General features: G+C 38.2%; 1 protein-coding gene across 12 annotated transcripts in view; it reads left to right on the forward strand.

Moving 5' to 3' along the window:
- Positions 1–5,104: 5,104 nt before the first annotated feature.
- The window catches only part of PHF20L1 (PHD finger protein 20 like 1), a 75,585-nt gene continuing 65,811 nt past the window's right edge, over positions 5,105–14,878 (forward strand). For 4 of the 12 annotated variants that reach the window (XR_010345636.1, XM_012462012.3, XM_064384605.1 and 1 more), the window contains exons 1-2: positions 5,348–5,365; positions 7,495–7,614. Coding sequence is in view for 10 of the 12 variants with exons in the window: in XM_012462012.3 (XP_012317435.3) it covers positions 7,532–7,614 (83 nt within the window). In the remaining 2 variants the exon portion in view is untranslated. Of the gene's footprint in view, positions 5,366–7,494; positions 7,615–11,921; positions 12,050–14,878 lie in introns of those variants that run through there. The other 8 variants (XM_012462017.3, XM_012462019.3, XM_064384607.1 and 5 more) reach the window with 5 other exon arrangements.

Below are 14,878 nucleotides of genomic sequence, written 5' to 3' on the forward strand. Positions count from 1 at the left end.
CCCCAGAATCAAACCAACCCTTAGGAAACAGAGTGGAAGAGGTTATAGTTTTTCACTAAGTCAAACTGACCCAGAAGGCAGACTTATCCCTTATCTTCTATTAATTCCCCAAACTGAAAAATTCCCTTTATGCTTACACATAAAATTTTCATTAAATCTTCTGTCACATGCAACAAAAAAGAATCCCCACACACTGCAGGTGTGAATTTTTCGTGTACGTATGAATTGTTCAGGGCAGCTTGCTAAAATGCAGATTTCCAGTGCCCAAAGCTAAGATATAAATCAAGGCCCAGGAATTTACATTTTACCAAACAGTGTTGCATTTTAACAGGCTGTCTTGTTAAAGCAGTGCGCCTAAGCTGCATGCACATCTGCATAATGCAGATAACTGGCAGACCAAAGCTTGAGAAATACTGATAGAGCTAATGCAGGAGACACTAGTAAACAATGATAAAAATCGGGAGAGGTGCAAAAGTATCACATAGCAGCAGGAAGCAAAGACCATCCTTTGTTCTGAATCAGAAATGGGAAAATATTTTGAGCTGTCAAGAGTGGATTCCATATCCAGTGTACTGCTATTTATACTATCTTTACTAATTTCTCATAATTATTTCTTCCTGCTTTATGTGGGATGATCATACATCTCAGTTTGTCTAGAACTGTCCAGGATCCACCTGTCATTCTGGTGTAATTATTAATAGCACTTCCTTCTATTCTCAAAAGTGTTCAGGGTTGGATGATAAATTTTATGGTCACTCTCTTGCTTCACGGTAATTCACACACAAAAAAAGAGTTCTTTGTCTCTCTTGCTGCATTTGCTGAAATAGTCATACATATTTTTTCTATTTCTTGACCCTGAGTAGCAGAGACTTTAATATCTTAGAATCATTATTGCCAAGCCTAAAAGTTTTAAAAATCTCAGAAATCCATGTGGCTCTGAGTAACATGTAAACTGAGTAACATATAAACTTACAGATATATGAAAATATATACATAATATGTGTAAATATACATATGTTATAAGGTAATACATATTACTTTAATAGTCTATACTTTTATTAAAATTAATAAATTATATTATTATTTACTTTAATAATATATACTTTAATAATTTTTTAAAAATTTTATTTGTGTATACAAACATGTTTAAAATGATTTGGAACACCCTATCATCCTTAGAGTTGGCTCATTCTAAGAAAGTGGAATATAAACCTACAAATCACATTGAGGAATACATTAGAGATGTGAAAGAATGCTGTAGGAACATTGGGAGAGATGACATCTCTGCCAATTTATACATGGCCTAGAGGTCCTATTGTCAGGGATTAATTCTGGAACAACTATAACTTCTGGTCAGTTGATAAAGGATTATGATGACAGAGAAAAGAGAAGTGAGTGAGTGCTTTGGCAGGTGAGGGAAGTGATGCCAGTGCTCTTTTCAAAGATTTTTATGCATCTGGAATGGAGAGATTTGACAGAGGTTATCTATCACAGAGGTTTAAGTTTCTACTAAACTAACCTTAAAAAAAAAAACAAAACCTTGAATTGCTTTGATTTTCTTTACTAATGCTAATTATAAATATTAACTAAACACACAAAAAATTGCTTTCTTGTGTTTTATTTGTAATCAAGGAGTATCTGGTATTAAGTAGTACCTTTTTTCTACCTTAAAATAGGTATACGTTTGTTAAATATTCCAGGAGACACTATGGTTCCATATTCATGCTTTTCATGTTGGAGGAATTTAGTTCAGTGATTTCTGCCTAACAACTGTTGTTTCGAGATAATTTGCCCACTGCTCGTTTGGTTCTGCTCAAACACAGCTGTAAGTTCTTTCTTTCTATATTTGGAGATGGAGTGACTGATGGCTGGGCATCAACCATCTGGAAGAGGGTGTGTGGGGTGGAAGAGAGGAAAAGGGACAGAGAAATGCATAGCTTCACTACATGACTGGGAAGTCAGCACTAGAGTTTTGTATACTCTGTATCCCTTCCCTGATCTTGACCTCTGACTCTATATGGTTAAAAGAGGAAATGACATCCTACATAAGTTTTTTGTCAGTTTTATCAGGCTTAATGCCTCCCTTTTAGAGTAAACATTATGTTCACACCCTCTCCACTTTCTGAAAACTAATTCATAAATAACATAACCAAGCTATACATATATACTTAAAAATTACGACAATGATAATATAAAAAACAAATTTTATGAAAATAATTCATAAAAATCATATATATTTCGATACGTAATGTTCAGCCATGTCTCACAGAGATATATAATGGAGTAGTGAAGTGCTTGCATCTAAATTTAGATTTACCCTAAATGTAGCAGTTACAAAACCAGACTGACATGGGTGCATTGTACCAGTGCCTCAAATACTATGATTAATTAGCCATTGGTGGCATGATATTTTAAAATGAGATAGACTCTTGGTAATGTTCAGAAAAAAGGACAGTGTTTCCTTACATTACATAGCTGCTTCATTCCTGGAAAATTTAATGTGTATTAAAACCTTTCAAAAATACTTATATGTGAAATGCAGTTCTAGGCACAGATTATACGCAGGTTTTTCACCTACATGAATGTCTGGAAGGACATCCAGGAAGTCATGCATGACCTGGGACAATTCTTCAAGGTATGGGACTGCCCCGTACATTTCAGGATGTCTACAGCCTTGGTTCCTTCCAACCAAATAGTAGCAGTGCCCTGCCCCAAACCTGAGACAACTAAAATACCATCCTCCATTTCCAAAGTGCCCTCTCAGGGATGGTATTAACTCCACAGAGGACTACGAAGCCTGTACAATCTACTCGAGCCAGAAATCATTTAATAAGACCTTATTTTTATTTTTTTATTTCAAGTGTCATTATTGGAAGACCCATCATCAAGTTCCAATTAAAATGGAACAATCATCTTTTCAGAGTGGATTCTCAACAAATAGTTGGGAGAATGGACAGAATCTATGTTATTGTTTATGTATGCATTTTATTTCAATTGCAAACAACCTCAAATTTTTAGTGGTGTATAATAGTAGATATTTATTTTTTCTCACTTACTAGTTTGTGATTCAGCAGGGGTTCTGCCAGAGTTCAGAAAGATTTAACTCTAGGCTGATCATCAGAAACTTGATTACTGGTACTGCCACAGATATGAGAGAAAAGTTTCCTTATTTGGAACATCATTAGCAATTTTTGATACAAAGTCCTTAGTTAAAGAGTTTTACTTGAAGTTAGAACTTTAGCTGCAAGGGAGACTGGAAGCATGAGATTCTGATTTTTTCATCTTATTTAGTGGGAAATTGGTTCTGCAACCAAAATTCATAAGGTGGATGTATCATTTAGTTTGGTTAGGATTATGCCATGTAACAAATAATCCAGCTCCCAAATATCCATAGCTTAAAATAATAAATATTTATTTTTTTCCTTATATGACACAGTAGTTGTAGATTGTCAGTGAGGCCTGGGCTCATCTAATCTGTCTAGAACCTGGATTGCTAGAGTAGCTATCACCTCAAACACTGCTATTCAGTGTGCCAGAGAGAGAAAGCTTGGTGAGCTGGTGTTAAAAATTACCAGCTATGTAATACCAGCACTTTGGGAGGCCGAGGCGGGTGGATCATGAGGTCAAGAGATCAAGACCATCCTGGTCAACATGGTGAAACCCCGTCTCTACTAAAAATACAAAAAATTAGCTGGGCATGGAGGTGTGTGTCTGTAATCCCAGCTACTCAGGAGGCTGAGGCAGGAGAATTGCCTGAACCCAGGAGGCGGAGGTCGCGGTGAGCCGAGATCGCGCCATTGCACTCCAGCCTGGGTAGCAAGAGCGAAACTCCGTCTCAAAAAAAAAAAAAAAAAAAATTACCAGCTGGCCATGACAAATCTCACCGCTAATTACATTTTATCAGCCAAAGGAAATCAAATAGCCAAGATGGAAAGTATAATCCTGTCGTGTCCTAAGGAAGACGCTACAAGTATATGGTGTTCTGAACTAACGACAACCATGATGAGAAATTTCCCAAACATGGAAACAGGATTCAGATGCTGGACAACCAAAAAACAAGATACCCAAATCCACTAGAGACTGCCTTATTTATATCTTTTCCATGTATAACCATGCTCAGTCGATCTAGCTCAGTAGCTACTAGTGATATAGTAGGTGCTGAATGAATGTTTGTTGAATAAAAAACAGAATATGATTGTTTAATTTACCAAATCTTACTATAACTGAGGCTTAAAGAGAGTTACTTTGCTATTTTAACTCTACGCTATGAAGCAAGATAAATATAAGTGTCATTTGTATGCAATGTTGCACTTGAAAGCCAGAGTGGTACAGTGGAAAGGAAGACAAAAAAGATGTTTCGTCTCAATATTACTTTGAATGTGTTCACTCATTGCTTTTTCCCCACAGCAGGGATACTGTTTCCTGTGCTTAGTAGAGTTTGGGACGGTAGGTATTCAGTAAAAGCAGTTCTGCTATCATTAGCTGTGTAGTCTTGGGGAAGTCATATCAAAGTAGGCATAGGTTAAGGTTATTCAGCTGTGCCCAAGCACAGGCATGCACACACATCTTAGCAACATTCGTCTTTGTATTGTAAAGATCTCCAAGACTGGAAAGCGATACAATTGTACAATTGTGATTGTCATGTGACATATTTACAGCCTAGTGTCTACCACAAAGTATCCATTCAAGGCAGGTTTATTGATTTTCTAACAGTAACCATGCTCTATTCTTGATGTGGAATGGGGTGGGTATCTAAGAAAGCATGCAGCGCATTTCAAAAAGTTTGCCCAGGGTCCTGGGTAGAGGGTTTTGGGGACGTGGTTCCTAGAGAATCAAGAATAACAAGCAATGCCCTTCGTCCTCAAATCTCAAAGGTCAAACACTTCACAACTACCAGTTGGCACCAAGAGCTCCCGTTCCTTCCTTCGCTAACCAGGGCCCCGCCCGCTAGCAGTCGGCTAACGACCGCAAAGCCCCGCCTCCCACGGCGTCCCGCCAATCGGCTGCGCAGCCCGGGCCCAACCCTCGCGAGTCACGTGACAAGGCCAGGCCCGCTTCCGGCACGTCGCGGGCGGCTGACGTCGCCGGGGCCCGGCGTCGCGTCAGGGCTGGCCGGCGGCGGAGGCGGCGGCGGTGGCAGCGGCGATGGCAGTGGACCCAGAGCGAGCTTGAGGGCTCGGACCCAGCTCCCTCCTGCGAAACCTTGGGCCATTCCGGCGCTGCGGCCCCAACTCGCTCCGCTCCTGCTCCCTCCCCGGCCGCTGCCTGGGCGGAGGCGGAGGCAGAGGCCCGGGCTGGCCGCCCTTCTCGTGCCCCAGCTCTGCCCCGGACGGCCCGGCTGCTGTGCAGAGAGGAGGCCGAGTCGGTAAGAGGCGGCGGCGGCTGGGCCTGGAGTCCGCCTGGCCCCCGCCGGGCCGCCCGGGACGCCCCCATTCTGGTGTCTCTCTCCGGCCCGCTCCCCTCCCGCCTCCCTCCCCGTAACTCGCCGGCCCTATTGTCTGGGCGCCGCCGCTCCCTCTTCCCCTCCCTTCCTTCCCCCCTGCCGAGGGCCGGACGACTGTCAAACCTGGAGGCTTCTCCAGCTCCCTGCTAGCCCGGTCTCAGCCTTTCCCGCTTGTGTCTTACCGCCCCCTCCCTGTCTGGCCTCACCTCCTCACCATTTTTGGCCTCGCGGTCATTCTCTGACCATTGCTTTACATTGACCGTCTCTGTGTCTTCTTGCTCATTTCTTCTTCCTTCTCACTTGTCATCTCCCAAAACTTCCACTGTCCTATTTCTTGCCAATCTTTACCCCTTTCCTTTCTGTTTTTACTCCTCTCTGTGCTCTCTGCCTTCTTTTTGCTTCAAGTTTTACTCCCAGTAGACTGTCTTGCTTTCTAAAAAAAGTTCCTTAATTCAAATCCCCCTTCATCTTTCCCTCTTCGACCCTAAGACAAAGGAAAATCTTGGTTATTCTGGTCCTTCCTCCCTGTCACTGGGGGATTATACTTATTCAGTCCATCACTTAATTATGAGCTCTAAGTTTGATCCTGGACGATGTTAGTGTACCTGGTGAACCACCCCTTACTGTATTCTTCCTGTGACAGACAGCAGAAAAGGTTGATTCGATTTCTACACAAACATTTTAAGTAACTGCCTTACATGTTGCGGACTGACAAGACCTCTATTAAAAATATTCATACATTTGTTCTTTTGCATCAACTACACCCTGGCCAAGCTCCCTGTTAACTTTTTAATGCATTAATATTTGCTCATGCCATGCCAGGAGGATATGCACTCTCCCTCTCCAACCATGAGTATTCAAGTTTGAGTTCGCATATTTTCATGGCCAGTGTTGGTGCTATTTTTCCCCTTACCTATCAGATTCTTTCAAAGAGAAAAGAAGGAGCAGTTGAAATTTTATGTTTGCTGTTCTGTCTGTTATGAATTGTGGCCAAACCATTATAAAAAATGACAATCGTGTGTGTTTCTTTTTTTCTTTATAAACTGTAGGGAGATAGTCATTAGTGATCTTATATCAAAGAACATCTTAGGGATCTCTCCTTGCCCCTGATAACAATCAACTTACATTCCTAATTATGAGTTATGTTTTGACTAGGCTGTCTCAAAATGTATTCATATTCCTCATATACCCATTAGTGAAAAAGAGGCCACCTCAAATGTGCTCGGTGGCCAGTGTGGCCCAAAGTATAGTAGTTTGCATGTGAATGATCTAGACATACATAGGTACTCCTTTGCAGTTTTTGTTCTTGCATTACAACCACTTTTATTATCAATGTGGACACTGTCTGTATTTGAAATATAGTAGAAATAGTTAACAAAAGCATGTTTTTATTGCTTGTTGAATATGAGTATAAGAAAGCAATTTCTTTTGTAACACTATATATTAAATTATTGAATTATGTGCTACCAAGGTATGAGATGATGGATAATGAAAACTCCTAATCCCAGGAGGAATTAGTGGTATCTTCACTGGCAGAGGAGTGTGTCTACTGTTTCCTCCATCTTTGTGTGCTGTAGGGCCTTATCTAGTGTTTCGTATTATGAGGCACTCAACAAATATTTGTTGAAATTAAAAACTTGATTTTGTTCTCAGGAATTTCGATAGTCATATTCCAGAACACTCAGCCATCTTAATTTTTCAAAGGCAGGAAAGCATTTTCAGCTGTCCCTGTGGAGAATTTTCTTGGGTAGCTTCAAGCTAAAATATAAAGTGTTTTTAGCTATTAACAAGTTTTAACAGCCCATGTATTCATTCTTTTCAGATAGTTTTCTTTGTTGTCTTTCTTAAGTCATTATCAAGATTGCAGGTTGCACAGTACTTTATATTAGAGATTTTGGTAATCCTTCACATTTCTTAAAAATTTGGCAAGTATTTTATCTTCTAATGTATTGTTTTAGAAATTCTGTTTAATTTTAATTTTACCTGTTCCCTTATACTCTACTTCCTATGCATTTTCTGCATTGGAATCTAACTTTTTTCTTTCTCTTGAGGTAGTGAAAAGAGAATACTGAAGAATAGGATCTCAAGATGAGTAAAAAGCCCCCAAATCGCCCTGGAATCACTTTTGAGATTGGTGCTCGTTTGGAGGCACTGGACTACTTACAAAAATGGTATGGAAAATATAGAACTTTCACCTAAAGCACAATATCTGTAGCCTTACATATGTTAATTAAGACAGTGAATTCCACTGATGGTAGCGGAAACATCAGTGTATTCACATTTTGATTACACATGTACGTTGTTTTTTAGTCCTACTCTTTAGGCTTTGTAGGTTTAGCATTTAAAAACTATTTTTAGTCAGTTATTTAGTACAATCATTTTCAGTGTTTGAGAAATGAAAATAATTGTCTGGCGTGTGAGTTTTATGGAGAGTGTCAGTACCCCTGTATACCTCACATGAGTTGTATTGGTGGAAGTGGAGAGAGGAGTAATCCGGAGAACCAACTTCTTAAGTTTTGGATAAATTTTGATTTAAATCTGTATTTTTGGTCTGTCAGTGGTAGTCTTTCAAACTACAGAGTATATTAATGGTTAGCATAGGATTTTTAAAAATTTATTTTACTTTAAGTGCCGGGGTACATGTGCAGATTTTGCAGGAGTGTTACATAGGTATACAGATGCCATGGTGGTTTGCTGCCTCCATCCCCCACCGTCATCTACATTAGGTATTTCTCCTAATGTTATCCCTCCCCAGTCTCCCCACCCCTTGCAATCCCTCCCCTAGCCCCCAACTCCCAACAGACCCCAGTGTGTGATGTTCCCCTCCCTGTGTTCATGTGTTCTCATTGTTCAACACCCACTTATGAGTGAGAACATAGCAAAGCATTTTTTTATAGTGAACACTTTCAAAAACATCTCCACTATTCGTTATCCCACCTAAAACCAAAATCACACTTAACTTTCTATTTTCCCTGGAGGACCATAACCTAAAGGCAGGTTGTTACTGTCTTCATTGCAAAATAGGCTGTCCTTTCAGAACTTGTGTGTCTCCCCCTATTCTGGCCATTGTGGTAAGTGCTAAATTAAAACACCTCCCATTGTATCCTTTATACAGTGGTTATGAAAAGTGGAAGAATTGGTACAAAACTACCATCTGGAAAGGAGAGAAGGGTAAGCCACACATAGGGGTCCCTGGGCCAGAGTAGGAATTAGGGTGATTCTCCTTTCTCCTAAGGAGTGTGTTCCTCATTTGGCTTAACTGACACTTTGTTCTGCTGTCTTGGCAGATGTCTTTTTGTTGCCATTCTCAGGTTCTTAACCTGAGAGGGACATTAGAGGGTTTCCACTTCTGGGAGAAATGCTGCCTTTGCTCCTCCTGAAGCCCATTTATTTTGATGCAAGCTCTGGTTTAGCAGTTCCTGGACTCTCCCAGACTTTTAAATATTTTCTCATTTAAAACCATAGCGGGCATTTTGTAGATTTACTTTTGATTGATTTGCATTAAGTCAACTTCCTGAGTTGGCAATGGCAGGCAGACAAATCTTGTTTGGTCATGATATTTGACTGTATAGACCAAGCTGGTGTTTCTCTCTCTTAACATCTGGTGTTAGAGGTTGGCATGTATCTCTGACCCCAGCTTAATGGCCTCTTGTCTTGAGCCCCGCTTTAGGACAGTTTGAAGCTACAATTTGAGATGAGGAGGTTAATTGTCACTGTCAGTAGGTGGAGAATGTACATGATAGTTCCCAGGAGGTGTTTGGGAAGCACCTGGGAATTAGACAGTAGCATCTCTCCTTGTAGTGACAGTCAAATTATCTCCAGACATTGCCAGATGACAGCTGGAATGAGGGCGAGTGGCAGCAAAAAATGCTCCTGTTGAGAACCTCAGCATTAGTCTATGCAACAAAAAATGCTAGTTGAGGCAGCAGTTGGCTATCTTGGTTCACATTTGACCAAGAGAAACTTTTTACTCCAAAGGCATACTGTTGAATCTCTGTGTGATACAAGAGTATAAGAAATAATACTTGTTACTTCTTCAATGTTACCCTCAAGTGGTTTATGGATTTTTAAGTTACTGGCTTTGTGAATTATTTAATTCATATTAATATATTCTCTTAGGCTTCCCACCTGACAGTGTTGCAGTTGAACTAGCTTCCAGTTTTGGAGAAACGCATAGTTAATTAGTTCTGTCAGTAATTTTCAGGGATAGTAATATAACTTTGATATTACTGAGATATTTTGGTAATGAAACATTTTCTAACTTAGGAGCTATTAAATTTATGATCCAGTAGTTCAAAAGACTACAAAAAAGAACTCTTAAAACCTTGCTTGAGGCCAGGCGCAGTGGCTCACGCCTGTAATCTCAGCACTTTGGGAGGCTAAGGTGGGTGGATCACCTGAGGTCAGGAGTTCGAGACCAGCCTAAACAACATGGTGAAACCCTGTCTTTACTAAAAAATACAAGAATTAGCCAGGCATGGTGGCAGGCGCCTGTAATCTCAGCTACTCGGGAGGCTGAGGCAGGAAAATTGCTTGAACCTGGGAGGCAGAGGTTGCAGTGAGCCAAGATCACACCATTGCGCTGTAGCCTGGGTGAGCCACAGAGCAAGTCTCCACCGTCTCAAACAAAAGAAAAGAACAAAAAGAAACCATGCTTGAATGTACCTTGAGAGTATTCTTTGTTTTTAGAGTACTTGGGATTTCAGAGAACAAATGAAAGTTGTATCTTCTTGCCACAAAATTCCTATGTGCTTACTAGATAGTGTCATGCAAATGTACTCACTGATAAAACTTACATTTAGTTTTAATGACCTTGGTAATAATAGTCTCTTTAATGGAAATAAGCATTAGCCAGAATAACTGCATATCATCACTGACACTTGTTAGCAGTTTTATTTTCATAAGCTCATTTATATAAAGATTTTGGTACTCTGTTTCAGGTGGTTCCTTAATTAAAAAAGAATTAAGAATATTGTATATATGTATTCTAGGTAATTGACAAAAATAATTTTCTTATTGTGATTTTGCTTATTAACTACAGTAGTTTCAAGAACTAGTTAGGCTTGGGTGCCCCTTAGATTTAGGTGGTTTGCTATTGGACAACTATTTAATTAATGAGATGTATTGAATTTTATATGGGACACAAAAGTTTTATGAGATTAGTGCTCTTAACAGATTTTATTTCTAAATGGGATTATAAACTTAATTGTTCATTTTATTCCATATGTAAATGATCATTTTATATTTTATGGAAATTCTATAAATTTTTGCATTAATATTAAGTAAAATTATAGGATTATTTGATTGACGAGAAACTGACATTCTTGTGAGAAGCAAAATATTATAGTTAATCATTGAAAATATACGGAAATTCTTTTCTGCCTCTTCCCCCACTCTTCTCTCTTTCCCTTCTTTCATATTCTATTTTTTGCATCCATATTGAATGCTTAGTCTTCCAAATTTATTCAATTCTCTTTGAAAAGTATTGAGTCATCTTTGAGATAAATGTAGTTTCAACTATTATAGGCATTGGATAGGGAGGAGCAGGAATGCAAATCTTGCTTACTGTCTCTATACTCAAAACATTTACAATAAGAATTAGAAACTAACTTATCATATGTTGATAAATTACCTTTTGGAGAGAAGTGCAAAAGGAAAATGGTGCTAGTGAAGAAACCAAAATGCCTATTAGTTTTTCTTGCTTTTTTTTTTTGAGACAGAGTCTTGCTCTGTTGCCCAGGCTGGAGTGCAGTGGCATGATCTTGGCTCACTACAGCCTCTAGCTCCTGGGCTCAAGCTATCCTCTCACCTCAGCCTCTTGAATAACTGGAACTATAGGTGGGCACCACAAGTCTGGGCTAATTTGAAAAAAAAAACAAAACTTTTTTTGTAGAGATGAAGTGTCACTGTATTGCCCAGGCTGGTCTGGAATTCCTGGGCTCAAATGATCTCCCCACCTCAGCCTCCCAAAGTACACTCCCAGCTGGTTTCTCATATTTATAAAAGGAAAATAGTTTTTGGTATGTGTCTAGACATAAAAGGATAAATTCTAAATTTAGTAGGTGGAAATAATCTGAAGTTAAGCTCTCACTTTTAGCTTTAGGTAGATTTGATTTAATAGGAAGACTCAGTCTGTTTCTCTGGAATTATAGCTTGAAGAAACCATATTACATAATTCTTAAAGATCAAAAAGATGCCTTATCCTTGAAAATACATTGTACCTTTTTAAGTAGTGATTTATTTTTATTTTCAAAGTAACTGTAACTATACTGGCGGTTTATTTGCCAGTGCTAATGAATGCAGACCCTGAGAAGCCACCGGGAGGTCAGTCAGTATTTGCTTTTTGATACTTGGGTCTCTCCTACACTGACCAAACCTAACTCCTGAGTAGTGTGGGCTGTTTTATTTTTTAAAATATTATAGCTTTGCAATATTTTTAAAACATTTTCTTTTAACTTTTTTTTGTTTTGTTTTGTTTTTTTGATGGGGAGTCTCACTCTGTTGCCAGGCCGGAGTGCAGTGGCATGATCTCGGCTCACTGCAACATCCGCCTCCTGGATTCAAGCAATTCTCCTGCCTCAGCCTCCCGGGTAGCTGACACTACAGGTGCGTGCCACCAATCCCAGCTAGTTTTTGTATTTTTAGTAGAGACGGGGTTTCACCACGTTGGCCAAATGGTCTTGATCTCTTGACCTTATGATCTGCCTCGGCCTCCCAAAGTGCTGGGATTACAGGCATGAGCCACTGTGCCCGGCCTTTTCTTTTAACTTTTTCAATCATTTGCATAAAGACTTTAACATGCTAATGTTTACAGCTAACATAGTCAATCATTTTTTATCTTTTTTTAATCATATTTTTCATACCAAACTCTGTACATCCAAACCTTGATATTGAGTTTTATAACCTCTCGAAGGTAGTAACATCGTATAAGAATAAAAATGAGTATAGGTGTGTTGATACAGAAGTATATTTGGGGAAGGAGGAAGTTCAGAGTTGAGGTTATGTTGGAGACACTGTAGGCTGGTGGGTTTAAATTCAGACTGTTACTAATCCTGTACATATGGGTAGGTCCTTTAACTTGGTTTTCTTAGCAGGAAAATGGAAGCAGTGTTACTGACTTTTATTTAGAGGCTGGTTTTAAGGTTCAAATAAATTTATGTGCTGCTTTAAATTCTGCAGATTGGCACATAATCATAAAGCATTGAGGTAAACGCAAGGGGAGAGGGAGAATAGAAAAGTAAATCTTTGGGGATCTGAAGAGTTAAGTGATTGAGTTTTTTGATGTAGCTTTAGTTGATAGGAGAATGGCTTGAAATCATAGAAGGCAAAACATCACTGCAACAAGCTGATGATCTTTTTTCCTTTTTTTTTTTTTTTTGAGACAGGGTCTTACTGTCACCCAGGCTGCAATGTAGTCATGAGATCATGATTCACTGCAGCCTGCAGCCTTTACATCCCAGGGCTTAAGCCATCCTGCTGCTTCAGCCTCCCAAGTAGTTGAACTGCAGGCAGATGCCATAGTACCTGCTGATTTTCTTTTTTTTTTTTGTAGAGAAAGGGGTCTCCAAGTTGCTCAGCTTGGTCTCGAACTCATGGGCTCAAGAAGTCCTTCTGTCTGTCTCGTCCTTCTGAGGTTGTAGGCAGTCTCTTTGAAGTGTTAATAAAATCCTCATGTTTCCACAGAGTTTTACGAAATTTGCTTGCAAATACTAAAGCATCTGATCATTCTGAATATTGTTTAGTAAGAAAAGTGATAAAATCACACTGGTGTTGACTACTGATTTAACTCCTGTTTTCTGATTGAAATTAAAATAGTTATTGTACAGTAAATGATTGTTACAGAAACACAAGAGATTAAATAATATGCTCTGCTGTTAATCTTAAAATAAATTTGAAATATAGAGTCAGTTTAAAACATTCAGATGAGTTATGCTCCTCTGACTATTTTGGAACATTTCTATTTAATTCTCTTCTGGATCTAAAAAAATGGAAAATGTAAGATTAAAAAATATGGAGATTTCTCCAAGTATCAGAGTTTAATAGAACAGTATAAATTTGAATTGGCAAATGCTGTTTTCACACATTTGAGGTTTTTGAACTGTACAGAACATTTGCAAATGTGAGTTTTAAGATGTTCATGACAGGATAGGAGAATTAAGGAAATTTACATTGTAGCAAGTACAAATACTTTTTAATCTAAATAAAAATACATATTTTCTGAATAAAAAGTTACTTTTTTTCTAATTAGATTTAACTATTCAAAGGAAAACACTACTAGAGATAAGTTGTATAGTTTGTATTTAGAGTAGGAGAATGTTTCTGAAATGTAGCATGTAGATCAAATATAGTATTGTAGGAACATTAGGTGAATACTTTAAAAATAGAGGTTCTTTTACTAATATTAAAATGCATGCAGTTTTTGTCTTTTTGTAATTTGGGATTCTTTAAGTTTGTCTAAACATCGAAAGTAATGATTATTATTTTGAGTCACTACCTTTGAAAACCAATGCCAGCTGGAGACTCAGAAAAAATGTACAGTTATAGTTGTATATGTACACTAAAATAAATGAATTATATACTGTGGTCATCAGTTTATAGAAAACTTATACATGATCTCCAGGTTAAGGACCCTTCTTGCAGAGAATTCAGTTGAAATCTGTAATTTGTTTAAAAGTTCTTAGATAATTTACATTTAGATAGTCACAGGTTTTGAATCTTAAGGTCAAAGTGAATCATCCAGTTTAATTATCAAGCAGTGTACCAGTGCACAAACATTTTACTTCTTTAACTTTTAAAATTTCCAAAAAAGAAAGCCCCATAAATTTCTTTGAACAATACTAAATAAATATAAGAAAGCTTCCTTTGTACCTCTCCAAAAGTGTGAAAAGCATGATTAGAAATAGAGACAAAGAATACACCTGGTTTTAGGTTGTTCTTGCTCTAGTGTTCTTCCTTTTTTTTTTTTAAAATTAATTTATTTTTTATAGAACTTTTTCTGATTTATAAGCTTTTTCTGCTTATCCTAGTTTTTTTTGAAAAACAAAAGTATTGGAAACAATAAATTAAACTAGAAGTCATAAAATACGGGTTTTAAGTGCTATTTTGCCATGAACTATGTGATTTTGCAGAGGTATTTCTCTGCTTTAATGTCCTTAAAATGAATGTCTTACATTGTAGATGATCTTTCAGGTGCAGTTCAATTCCAAACTCAAGTTTCTTTTTATCGATTTTTAGCTATTCAGGGATGACAGATTTTTTTAAATCATATTTTTAGATGGGTAAATAACACAGATTTGAGGCAAAGGTAAGATAGAAAGTCATAGGTAGTTCAAAACTGCTGGCTACTAGAGGAGAAAATGAGAAAAATATAGAAAACTGAATATAATTTGGAAAAAAATCTAGAGGTTCAGCTATTTGAGGTATAACTATATTGGG

The sequence above is a fragment of the Aotus nancymaae genome, unplaced genomic scaffold, assembly GCF_030222135.1.
Source record: "Aotus nancymaae isolate 86718 unplaced genomic scaffold, 86718_ANA_hifiasm-v0.15.2.pri h1tg000036l, whole genome shotgun sequence".
NCBI classification, from domain to species: Eukaryota; Metazoa; Chordata; class Mammalia; order Primates; family Aotidae; genus Aotus; species Aotus nancymaae.